At 45.5% G+C, this 13,527-nt stretch overlaps 1 protein-coding gene across 1 annotated transcript in view; it reads left to right on the forward strand.

The window, feature by feature from the left end:
* Positions 1-13,527, forward strand: part of Abca4 (ATP binding cassette subfamily A member 4) — a 140,788-nt gene that overhangs the window by 98,375 nt on the left and 28,886 nt on the right. The window contains 8 exon segments of the mRNA XM_051165778.1: positions 1,716-1,840; positions 2,301-2,399; positions 3,088-3,274; positions 6,308-6,402; positions 8,112-8,144; positions 12,355-12,460; positions 12,589-12,663; positions 12,945-13,114. Of these exon segments, the coding sequence (XP_051021735.1) occupies positions 1,716-1,840; positions 2,301-2,399; positions 3,088-3,274; positions 6,308-6,402; positions 8,112-8,144; positions 12,355-12,460; positions 12,589-12,663; positions 12,945-13,114 (890 nt within the window).

A 13,527-nucleotide genomic window follows, 5' to 3' on the forward strand; every position in this document is an offset into this window, starting at 1 on the left:
GTGTGTGTGTGTGTGTGTGTGTGTGTGTGTGTGTGTTCAAACACTACCCAGAATACTTTCTTCTGCTCCTATTAGCTCGGCTTCATCCTTGCCAAACCTTTATTTTGATTCTGGGACTTGCAAACTTTCTCTGTAAGAATTGGGCCCCAGCCAGGCGTGGTGGCGCACACCATTAATCCCAGCACTCCAGAGGCAGAGGCAGGTGGATCGCTGTGAGTTGAAGGCCAGCCTGGTCTACAAAGCAAGTCTAGGACAGCCAAGGCTACACAGAGAAACCCTGTCTCAGCAAGCAAGCAAACAAACAAACAAACAAAAAGGATTGGGCCTCACTTAGAGTAAAATATTGGATAGTACTGCATTTCCAGTATTGTTTCTATTTTCGTAATAAAAGGCAGAGTTTTATGTTTCATGCATTTTTCTTCTTTCTTTCTTTTGGGGAGGGTGTTCAACACAGGCTTTCTCTGTGTAGCTCTGGCTGTCCTGGAACTCGCTCTATAGTCAAGGCTGTCCTCGAACTCACAGAGATCTGCCTGCATCTGCCTCCCAAGTGCTGGGATTAAAGGCATGCGCCACCACTGCCAGACTCACTTTCCTAATGATCTAAACACCAAGGCTATTGTCCTATTTTGAGACAGGGTCTCATGTATGCCAAGCTGGCCTCAAACTCATTATATAGCCAAGAAAGGCCTTGACCTTCTGATCCTCCTGCCGCTACCTCCTGAGTGTTGGGATTAAGTGGATGTGCCATTAAGCTCAGTTTTATGCAGTGCTACAGACTGAATTCAGGTCTTCGTGCATGCTGGGCAAACCCTCTGTGCCACCTCAACTGTGTGCCCAGTCCTCTCTATTTTTCATTCAATAAAAGGAACTTTGGTTTCAAAGAGAAACAGGTAATGTGAGGTGTTTTTTAAATGCCCCTTTAGGCTCTGGCTGAGTGTGGCGTACAGTTAGATTCCTTTACGGCTGCGGGATACTCTTTTTCCGTCTACATATGTTGCCTTTTACACTGGCACACAATATCCCCCAGAAGTCAGTTTTTTGCTACCATCATCTGAATATGAGGTGGAGAATAATGCAATAAAGAATATTTGCTGCATGTGTGCATGGGCATACATATGCATGTGCGCACTGGATGCCTTCATGCATGTGTGCATGGGCATACATATGCATGTGCGCACTGGATGCCTTCATGCATGTGTGCGTGGGCATACATATGCATGTGCGCAGTGGATGCCTTCATGCATGTGTGCGTGGGCATACATATGCATGTGCGCAGTGGATGCCTTCATGAATGTGTGCGTGGGCATACATATGCATGTGCGCGCTGGATGCCTTCATGCATGTGTGCGTGGGCATACATATGCATGTGCGCGCTGGATGCCTTCATGCATGTGTGCGTGGGCATACATATGCATGTGCGCGCTGGATGCCTTCATGCATGTGTGCATGGGCATACATATGCATGTGCGCGCTGGATGCCTTCATGCATGTGTGCATGGGCATACATATGCATGTGCGTACTGGATGCCTTCATGCATGCGTGCATGGGCATATGTACACATGTGTGCACTGAATGCCTTCCTGTGTGTATGCATGGATATATGTATGCATGTGTGCACTGATTATGTCCCGCATGTGTGCATGGCCATATGTATGCATATGTGTTTATCATCTCTTGTACCTCAGCCTGTATCTCCATGACTATTCCCCTACAGATTGTCCTCCCTGCCACTTTTGTGTTTTTGGCTCTGATGCTTTCCGTCATTGTGCCTCCCTTTGGTGACTTTCCAGCTTTGACCCTTCATCCCTGGATGTATGGGCATCAATATACCTTCTTCAGGTGCGTAGGCTCTTCCCCGGGAGTCACCATTATCCTCTGACATAGGATGTTTCCGGGCCACATGCTTCCTAGAAAGTTCCTGACCTCCCCACTTCGTGGAATCTTCACCAAGGTGGAAGGAGTCCTAGTGGTGTTCTTAGAAGGGGAAATAATATAGCAGCCACTGCTTACCAGTGTGGTACCCACCCAGTGGAAGGCAGAGTAGGGAAGAGAATGTGAGGCTTGGGAAAGGGGGGGTCAAGACTTCATCTTTTTGAGGAATAGATGATATGCCTTCAGACTTCTAGGTGTGTGTGATAGGCTACCCCACTTCCAGGAGCCCCACAACCATTCTTAGTCAGTGTTCAGTGCCTCACATACATGCCTGGCATGGAATAGTCATTCAGTAAACACTTATATCTATATGTGTTAGTGGCCTTTGTCCAGTCTGACTGTCAGATGAGCCTCTCTCTCTTTCTAGCATGGACGAGCCCAACAATGAACACCTAGAAGTATTGGCAGATGTCCTCCTGAACAGGCCAGGTTTTGGCAACCGTTGTCTAAAGGAAGAGTGGCTTCCGTAAGTCCTACACTAACACTAACAGCTCCTTTAGGAGACCCTGAAGCCAGCCCGGAAGTGTTGGGAAAGACCCCTCAGTCCTGCCCTGTATTCTGTGGGTCATGTCTATGTCTCTGGTCAGCGCCCACCCATCTTCTCCTTCCATTCCAGGAAGCCTCCGCCGTTGACAGCTCTGTGTGTCTCAATTTAGATGTTCCATTGTTTGACGTTATTCACCCAAACTCAGTTGGGAAAAACTCTAAACAGGGATGGAAGAAGATGAAGGATATGATCTTATATCATTGGACCTTGAGTGGCATAAGTTACTTCACTGCTATAGCTATAGAAAAGAGAGTTGTAGAAGACAGTTGGAATCTACCATGGACCTCTACAGTTCAGTAGAGGTCTCTCATCCGGTCTTCCCCTAAGCTACTGCTAAAGAGCAACATGGACACGTTTCAGATTCTTCTGTTATTTTTCTCCATGTCTCAACAGCAAGAGCAGATAGACAGAACCAAGCAGCGTCCACAAACTAGATGGTCATTCCCTTGTCCATGCTTTGTGGTCAGTTCTGATAGGCTCAGAGGAAGGAAAGGCAGAGAAAGAGAAAGGCAGGAATTGCTCAGCTAGCAGCGATTCCTCTTTCCTAGGGATTTAAAGAACTCAAGCAGTGGGGTTGACTGTTGAATATTTTCTCATTTTCCATGAGGGAGTACCCCTGTGGCAATTCAACCTCCTGGAAGACGCCTTCTGTGTCCCCAAACATCACCCACCTGTTCCAGAAGCAGAGATGGACAGAGGCCCACCCCTCCCCCTCCTGCAAGTGCAGCAGCAGAGAGAAGCTCACCATGCTGCCTGAGTGCCCGGAGGGTGCTGGGGGGCTCCCACCCCCACAGGTACCTGTGTCATTCTAACAACTGCATACTATTGCTGTGATTTGACTGATTTTAAATTATTTCCCATGGCCCATCATCTATACTTAAATTTCTTCTCCATTTCAAACAATGTTGTGATAAATATTCACTGTTAAAATGTTTACATATTGATTAACATGGCCTCCATAGTAAGCTTAATTAAAACTGGCCTCTCTCATTATTTCTCAATGAATGGATGATTCCTGAAGAATCTGTGTGTTACTTACAGGAGAAGGGTTCAGGCGTGGGAGTCAGGGAGTCACAGTTTGGTTTCTTGGCCTCTGAGCCTTCATTACTTCCTATCCTGGAGGTTGAGGAGAACTGCACTTAGTTCATAGCATTATCATGAGAATTTAATAATAATAATAATAATAATAATAATAATAATAATAATAATAATGTGGGCAATGAGCTGTTTAGGACTGACTAGAGTCCGCTCAAGTGATGGCAACCCTAACCTAACAATGGCTAACATAGGATACAGCGTGCCTCTTGCCCATATAAAAGTTAACATGGGTGTTCTATGAAGTTGTTTTGTTGTTCCTCAGAGGCCTGCAGGCCTCCAGCTCTCCAGCCAGAGAGTTAGAAACTATTTTGTTAGGCAAAGAGTAGACAGGATGAAGAAAAAGATGCAACAAGTGGTTTAAATGTGTGCAAGGAGGACTTCCAAAAGTTACTGCATAGCCCTTCCACTTAGCGGTCACTGGACAGGACATAGATGGGGCAAGGGGAGGAAGGGTCTGTCATCTTAACACTGCACAGCCTGTGCCCATGGGAAAAGCCATAACAATAGCAGCAGGAAAAAGACATAATGAGACAACGATATTTTACCATACCAGTATCAAAGCTGCTGGCTCGTAGGCGGCTCTGTGTCAACCTTTCTCCCTTTTAAAATTGTAAAGCATATGCCTTTGTATTTCTCAAGCTATGTACTCTCCCTTTGGTTAACATCCAGACTGCCACATTGCAGGTATCCCTGACTTTCTAGGATTTGGGCTGGGAGCAAGTCAGGCCTTGGTACAGAGGGGTTCATTTCCTAACTGAACGCTAGCTTCACAGCCGCCTGCCTAATGTAGAAACTTACCTCCAGAGTAGCTAGCGCTGGTCCTTGGTCCTTAGGGAGAAACTCAAAGTTCTAGAAGATGAATGGTGGGTCTGCAACTGTATTTTCAACCTTGCCTCTCCTCATTAGCATTCATGTCTCCTTAGCAGCAAAACTGTCCCACGTCTGTATAGCCACTCCCACTCATACACACAAGTATGTGCACCCACATGTACATTTATGTACATATGCGGTCACATCTGCTCTCCCTCAGTTAGCACCTCTCCATTCAGCCAGGAAAAAGAGCAGAAGAAAGGCCCTTGTTCCGAGGTGGCGACGGGAACTGGGAGCAGGAACATCTGGGTAGCCAGGGCAGCAGCTGCCATGCTCTGCAGCAGTCCTTCCTGCTCCAACTTTCCTTCAACCGGGTCTTCATACAGATGTGCCCCACCCATGACTTCTACTCTACACAGAGATAAGGCAGGAATGTTGTACTTGACAAAGGTTTTAGAGACCATCATAAACTGTCCCAGGCATCAGGCATCAGCAATCATACCAGCTTGCCTGGTTAGATACTGTGACCAATTCGAGAGACAGACAGTAAACAGCTGTGGAGTCAGATGCAGGTTCTGATCTTAGGCCAACCACACACAAGTTGGCCCACTTTTCTTTCTTTCTTCTTCTTTTTTTTTTTTTTTTTTTTTAATTTTGAGACAGGGTCTCTCTGTGTTAGCCTTGGCTGTTCTGGACTCACTTTGTAGACCAGGCTGGCCTCGAACTCATAGCGATCCGCCTGCCTCTGCCTCCCAAGTGCTGGGATTAAAAAAGGTGTGCGCCACCACGTCCGGCTGGCCCACTTTTCTTAATCTCCCGTTCTCTATACAGTTCCCTTTCGTGAAAGCCACAGGGGTAAGATCCTACATAGAGATTTACGGCAGTAACCCTGGCACACTGTGGGCCCCGGGGGCCGCCACTTTACCTGGCAGAGACCAAATATGATGGAGAATGTGAACCGAAAGAGAAATCAAATGGGAAAGGGCGGGATCTAGGAAACATATGAAAGATAAATTCATTTTGATGGTGGATTAATACTATCTAAAATCTGTCAGCTGGGATGGGCATGGCGGCGCAGGCCTTTAATCCCAGCACTCGGGAGGCAGAGGCAGGTGGATCGCTGTGAGTTCGAGGCCAGTCTAGTCTATAAAGTGACTCCAGGACAGCCAAGGCTAACCCAGAGAGACTCTGTCTCGGAGGTGGGGGGTGGGGTGGCGGTGGGGAGGGGGGCGGGGAATCTGTCAGCCACTTTTGTGTGGCACTCTTGACTGACCTATGCCATCCACTAACCCAAGAAACTCAACACTGTGTGATGTTGCCACCTGGTGGCCAAATCTATAGCGTTATTCAAATTATTTAATCTGAATTACAAATATATTATTTGATAGCTCCTGCATGCTGGGTACTAGGGGCGTGGAAGCTGACAAGTAAGAGAAGGCCTCTGCTTTCACAGAGACGATCTCATACCTGGGCTAGTGTAGAGGCGCTGAGTCCACTGAGGCAAAGGAGTGTTTTCACGTGAGCTAAGTGCTGGGAGGGTACATGTGGCGACTAACGGGTGACTTTTATCTTTAACATTCAGTCTGACGGTAGATGGTGAGCAGAAAGTGGATGCTCAAGGGTAGAGTCATGGGAACAGTATGGAAGGTTCTGGAAAGGTCTAGGCAAAGTCTAGGTGGTGGCTTAGATTGGAGTGACAGGATCAGGGTGGAAAAGACAGATATGTTGGGGATTTATTTTATAGTTAAAATCTCTGTCGATGGAGTTAGGGAATCAATGATGATTCCCACATCCCGGAGGCAGGAACTGGGAAGCTGTCAGGGCTGTGTTAGTGTTTGCTAGCAACCTAGTTCATAATGCTTTGTTGGAGAATAGCGGGTTCACAGACTCTAAACCTTGACCGTGTCTCTTTGCCTCAGAGGACACAGCGTAGCACTGAAGTCCTTCAAGACCTCACGAATAGGAACATCTCTGACTACTTGGTAAAAACGTACCCTGCTCTTATAAGAAGCAGGTAGGTAACCCAGTCAATGTGAACCATGGCAGAAAGTCAATTTCCCACTGTTGACCTGTGAGGGTGTCAGCGGGATGTAAGAGCCTCATAGCTAATAATAATAATAATAATAATAATAATAATAATAATAATAATAACAACAACAACAACTGAGGTGTAGACTCATAAGGGACAACTTGAGGTTGTTTTGTTTCTTTCTCTGCTTAAGTAGTCAAAGCTTATCCCAGGCAGTATTGTGTAAGTATCACACACACACACACACACACACACACACACACACACACACACACACACAAAATGTATCGAATAAGGAAGGCGTGTGTCTTAAGGAGTTAAGAAAGAGAGACGAAATTTGTAGAGGTGGGGAGAAAAGGGGGAAAAGTTGAGGAGTAAAACTGGAGGAAGAGGGGCTGGAAAGATGGCTCAGCGGTTAAGAGCACTCACTGGCTGCTCTTCCAGAGGACCCAGCACCCACATGGCAGCTCACAACTGTCTGTAACTCCTGTTCTAGAAGACCTGGCACCCCCACACAGACATGCATGCAGGCAAAACACCAATGTACATTTTTTTTAAATATCTTTTTTTAAAAAGTAGAGGAAGAAGAAAGAGAAAGTAAAGGAGATTGGAAGAGGAAAGTCGAGGGGACAACATGTGGGTCCAAGCCCAGGTCAGGCTCTAGCTGGGGACTGCTGCTGTCACACTCCTTATCACCTGTCACTGCCACCCTCGAACACATCCACAGACACTTTACTATCTAGATCTCTCGCCTCTGCAGCTGTTCCTCCCAAGCCCAGCTCGGGGTGGAAGGCCGTCAGCTTGACAAGAGCATCCTGCCAGAAAGATCCTTAAGGAAGTGCAATCCACTTTCCATGTGCTCTGTGGCTCTCAAATGAAGCATACTGTGCAATGTTAATAGTGTTTACAGTTACCTTCCATCCCAGAGTCTGAATAAGTGATACGCGGACCTGAAGGGCTGGAGAGCACTGCAGATGGTGCAAACAGCTGCTGGGAGGGGGGCAGGGCCAAGCTAGCAATGAGGAGGGGGGGGAAAGGGCATCATCCCATCCACAAACAGAAGTGGGGGGGCAGTGAATTTATTTATTAATTCAATAAACAACAAACCACTCTGAACACCTGACTCAGTAGCAAATTTGCATTCTGGAATTTTTTTTTATTTTTCCTTCTGGCTGATGACAATGACAGTTCAGGGCCAGCTTGAACTCTAGGGACTGGGCTTTCCTTACCACGTTATCTCACCTCCAAATACCCAAAAGTCAGTGTGCTGAGTGAACGCAAAGGAGTAAGCTAGCTCTCCTCCCAAGGACCCAGGTGGTTATTAGACTTTCTTGTACACTATAAAGAGGGGAGAGGGGCTTCAAGCTTCACTCTACACTGGCATGATTTGTTGCTGTGTTTTCTAGGTCCAGACTGGGTTCACTAGTCTAGCCTGAGGCCTGACTAAAGGGCTAGTCAGAAAGTCCAGCGTGTGGGAGGCGAGTGGGAGAGTCAGGGTTGGAACCTAGCAGACCTTTCTCTGTGTATGGATTCACCTCGGTCTTCAGGCATGACAACTTCCTCACTACGTTTCTTAGACATCAGGAAATGCAAAAACACCCCTAGGACTGAGATACCCCAGTGACTAGAGAGAAAATTTAACACTAATGCTCTCCATATTGGTATTTATTACATGACTTTATTTTGCTTTTCAGCTTAAAGAGCAAATTCTGGGTCAATGAACAGAGGTAAGAAACTATTTGGGAACATTGAAGTAGTTAATTTATAGGTGTGACTCTTAGATCATTAAATTAATTGATTGGAGGGAATAATATGTTTCGTGCACTATGTAGCAATCTTGTTGTTTGTTAAAATTGAACATGCGAGGGTTGTGCTGACTGAGCCTGGGAGATCAGCCCTTGGAGGGGACCTGGGAAGTTAAATTCAGTAGGTGGCACTCTTTCCTCAGAGTCAGTTTTACAGTGTTGACCTCAAAAGATTTCAAAAATGCTGTGTCCTGGGAGGTCCTGCCTTTCACATGAGACAGACACCAGAAACTTATGGTCCTAGAACTCACCATATAAATCAGACTGGCCTTGAACTCCCAGAGATCCATCTGCCTCTTCCTCCCAAGTTCTGGGACTAAAGACGTACACCACCATGCCTGGCAAGACACAATTTTTATGAGAAATTAGCATCTCAGACTATGAACGTGCATGTTTCCTGCATGGTTTCAGTTACGTCTCAGGGGCCCAATCCAGCTCCAGAATCCAGCCTGTTCTTCAAGCATCCTGGAAGCTTAAGTGGTTTCAGAAGTTCAGAATCTTCAAGGCACACTCTAGAAGTGAGCTGCCTCCCAGGCTCCCTCAAGAGCTGCCCTCTAGAAGGAGGTCTTCTACATCTGGCCTCTGCCTCTGTAAAACAATCTAGAGAGTCAGTTGTGACCCCATCAAAGTGCCATTGGCATTCCTTACAGAACTAGAGAAATAAGGGTGGTGCAAGCTGGTATTGGCTCGTTTTTCTGGATAGCTTCAAGACCACAACAGTAAAATCCTGTTTTTAGAAATGTCGCCTACTGGGTGACTGGGCACTGGGGCTACTGATGCATAAAATGGGGACAAAAGGACAGTTTGAGACTGAGAAATAATGATGACTTCTGCCTTCTTTATCAGCAACTTGATTTTGTCTGTTGAAGAGCTTGGCTTTTCTCCTGCATGGGAGAGCTATAAGCCAATCACTGGAGAGCTATAAACCAATCACTGGAGAGCTATAAGCCAATCACTAAAGAGTTATAAGCCAATCACTGGAGAGTTATGAGCCAATCACTGGAGAGCTATAAACCAATTTCTGGAGAGCTATAAGCCTCCAGTCTGATGTTTTCAGTATGATCTCTTTAGACTTCAGAGCCATACAGAAAGTGGCTCCAAAGGTGGGGACCCAAGTTAAGAAAGACAAGAGTTGTCAGGCAGTGGTGGTGCATGCCTCTAGTTTTAGCACTTGGGAGGCAGAGGCAGGTAGATTTCTGTGAGTTCAAAGCCAAAGTAGTCTACAGAGTGAGTTCCAGGACAGCTGAGGCTACATAGAGAAACCCTGGCTTGACCCCTACCCTGTACCCCAAGAAAAGGAAGAAAGAAAGAAGACAAGGAAGAAGATAGTTGGGCTGCTTAAGCCAGGGGTGGGACTAAGAGACACAGAGAGAAAGGAACGGCGGTGTTGGATAGTGCCACCAATATGTGCAAAGGGCAGAGGAGGCACAAAAGACGAGTCACAATTTGGGGCCAGAGCAAAGTCAAGGAGAACATCAAAAAGGACTAACACAGGGAAAATGAGCCGGGGCTAGCTAGATATTTATAAAAGGAAAGACACCTTCAGAAAAAACAGCTGGCTGCCACAGCAAAGAGACCCTGAGGCAGCCTGAAGCATTTAGAGTTTGACATGGCCAGGGCATGACTTTAAGGGAAACTATAAGGAAGACAGAGTTACACCAGAATAAAGGTCCAGATGTCATCTTGGAATAGAAATGGGAAATAATTAAAAATCAGCTTAAATCTGGATACAGTGGCCTGTGTTTCTAGTTCCGGTACTTGGGAGGCCAAGGCAAGAGAGTCACTTGAGCACAAGAGTGAAAGGCTAGCCTGAGAAATATAACAAGACTCTGCCTCAAAATGTGAATTGTAGATCAACAGAACTGATATGAAATTGGTGCTATTACTCAAAGTAATCTACAGATTCAACACAGGTTCCATCTACAAGCCAATGACATTCATCATAGGAATAGGAAAACAGGTGGTGTGGTGGCTCAGAAGGTTAAGGCACTGGCTAACAAGCCTGATGACATGAGTTCAATCCCTAGACCCAGACTGTAAAGCAGAATTGATTGTAAAATAAGACAACTGACTCCTAAGCCAGCTGTGGTGGCGCACGCCTTTAACCCCAGAACTCCGGAGGCAGAGGCAGGCAGATCTCTATGAGTTCAAGGCCAGCCTGGTCTACAAAGTGAGTCCAGGACGTGCAAGGCTACACAGAGAAATCCTGTCTTTAAAGAAAAAAAAAAAGGAAAGAAATAGAAAAAAAAAAGAAAGAAACTGGCTCTTGCCACATGGCTTCTGACCTCCACATATATGGGTGCCCCCGCCATGATAAATAAATATATGTAATATATTTTAAAAGGAATAGAAAAGTGACCCAGAAGCACAAAAAGGTGCTGAATAGCTAAAACAACTGTGTGTAAAATGGGCAATGTGGAAGATACCACAACGCCTGGCTTTAGACTTCAGATCATGGTAATACTGGATCAAATATATATATATATATATGTATATGTATATATATACACATACATGTAATGATTAATGAAAGAAGAGGCCATAAATTTGAGAGTAAGGAGGGGCATATGGGAGATTTTAGTGGAAGGAACAGGAAGGAGGAAATGGTGTCATTTTATTATAATTTCAAAAATAAAAAGAAAATTTTAAAAATAGACAAAGAACAGTGGAGTAAAATAGAGGACTCACACATAAACCCACACAGTTACAGCCACTTTGTTTTTTTCTTTTTTTGTGTTTTTTTTTTTTTTAACTTTATTTATTATTATGTATACAGTGCTCTGTCTGCATGTACACCTGCCTGCCAGAAGAGGGCATCAGATGACATTAGAGATGGTTGTGAGCCACCATGTGGTTGCTGGGAATTGAACTCAGGACCTCTGGAAGAGCATTCAGTGCTCTTAACCTCTGCACCATCTCTCCAGCCCCCCACTGGGTCCTTGACAATGCTGCCACAAATATTCCAGAAGAGACAGCTCTTTAACACATGGTGCTGGGGTGACTACTTATCCACACAGAGACAGTGGAAACTAAAGCCTCCTTTCTCACCCTACACAAAAATTGATTCCAAATGGTAATTTAATTTATGATCCTTTGGAAGTATGTCTTAATTCCTAAAACTTTGAAACTACTAAAGGGAAACTACGTCAAGATATAAGCACAGGCAAAGGGTTTCTGACACCTCAGGAAATAAGAGCAGATTGAAGGCTTCTATAGAACAAAGAAAATAATTATCACAAAACAGAGATACCCTCGAGGAAGGAGGAAATTCTTTACCAGCTATTCATTCGACAAGGGCCTAATACCAACAGTATATAGAGAACTCATAGAGTAAATACCAAATAACCAAACAAATCAATAAATGAATAAATGAAATGAACAGACCTTTCTTAAAAAGAAATATAAGTGGTCAATAAATACATGAAAGATGTACAACCAAGGATATAGCTACCAAAGAAATACAAATCAAAACTACACTGAAATCCCATCTCTCCCCAGTCAGAATGGCTGTCATGAAGAAGACAACTACAAATGCTGTTGAGGATACAGAGGGGAAAGGAACCCTGGGCACCATTGAGGATACAGAGGGGAAAGGAACCCTGGGCACCATATGTGGGGTGTACATTTAGCCACTATGGAAGTCGGTGTAGAGCTTCCTTCAAACACTAAAAGAACTATGTTCGATCTCTACCACTCCAGACATATTTCAAAGGAACAACAAGCAAACATACAACAGAGATGCTTGTACATCCACATTCACTGCAGCGTGTTTGCAACAGCCAAGCTAAGAAATCCTCCTAAGTGCCCAGTGAAGAAAACGTGATGTGCGAAGTCATAAAGAATGAAATCGTGCCATTTTCAGGAAAAGACATGAAACCAGAGACCAACACGTTCATAGAAATTTAGCCAGATTTAGGAAGACAAATATATGCTTTCTCTCATGTGTAAAATCTAGAGCATGGGTTCATCTGCTTTTAAATCTAGAGAGTAGGAGAGCTACCTGGAGAATAAAGTCTGTGAGGTGGGACAGTGTTGCTCTAAAGCGCATCCACATACCGGTACAGAAGCTGAGATCACGCTGGTAGGCATGAGCGACATGGCCCTGACAGGAGGCTCTCTTCCTGCCTTGCAGGTATGGTGGAATTTCCATCGGAGGCAAGCTCCCTGCCATCCCCGTCACCGGGGAAGCACTTGTTGGTTTTCTGAGTGACCTTGGCCGGATGATGAATGTGAGCGGGGTACGTATAGAGGCTGGAGTCTGGGGGTCACATTTTCGACTCGTTTAAATGTTAAGAGATGGAAATTGCCTTAAGTAGCACAGAAGGAGGGAGAAAGGAAACATTTCTTTTTTGTCGTGCTGTTCTAGGGTCCTGTCACCAGAGAGGCCTCCAAAGAAATGTTAGATTTCCTCAAACATCTTGAAACCAAAGACAACATTAAGGTACCCAACCTGAAGCTAAAAGTCCCTGTGAGTCAGAATTGACTGGGTTTTGTTGTTGTTGTTGTTGTGTTACTTCCTCATTATTTGACTGTTTTACTCTGCTTAATAAAATCCATTCCACCTGCTGAAGTGAGGCACGTCGACCAAGCCGTTCCTCCTTCCTCCTTCTTGTTCACATTAATTTTGCTGCTGGTAGCTTTCCCTTTAAAGAGCCTGTGTGTCCCCTCTCAGGTGCCTGGGTTGTAGGCCAGCCATCCGATCAGCCTGTCTCTCCCTTCTAGGTTTGGTTTAACAACAAGGGCTGGCATGCCCTGGTCAGTTTCCTGAATGTGGGTAACAATGCCATCTTACGGGCCAGCCTGCCCAAGGACAGGGACCCCGAGGAGTACGGTATCACCGTCATCAGCCAGCCCCTGAACCTGACCAAGGAACAGCTCTCAGAGATCACAGTGTGAGCTGCCGCCACCCCAGGCTCTCAGCGTCCTTCCTATCTTCTTCTCTTTCTGGAAACTGAAGAGAGAGAGAGAGAGAGAGAGAGAGAGAGAGAGAGAGAGAGAGAGAGAGAGAGAGCACACGCGCATGTCTGTGTGTGTGCATGTCTGCATGTGTGCGTGTGTGTGCGTGTGTCTGTGGGTCTGTGGGTCTGTGTATGTCCTTGTGTCTGTGTGTTGTGAGGCACAAGGTGGGTGGTAACATTTAATTAAGCTTATATGAATGTACCAGTTTCAAATGCTTCCTGTACCCGATTGCTTGGCTGTTCTTTGCCCTCTTCATGTATTTGGAAAGCAAATACACACTTTACGCTGTTCCTTTGTGGCCCTTGATAACAAGTTCCTCCTGAACCGCACCGGGAACCTTCCTGCC

The sequence above is a fragment of the Acomys russatus genome, chromosome 23 (assembly GCF_903995435.1).
Source record: "Acomys russatus chromosome 23, mAcoRus1.1, whole genome shotgun sequence".
Classification (NCBI taxonomy): domain Eukaryota; kingdom Metazoa; phylum Chordata; class Mammalia; order Rodentia; family Muridae; genus Acomys; species Acomys russatus.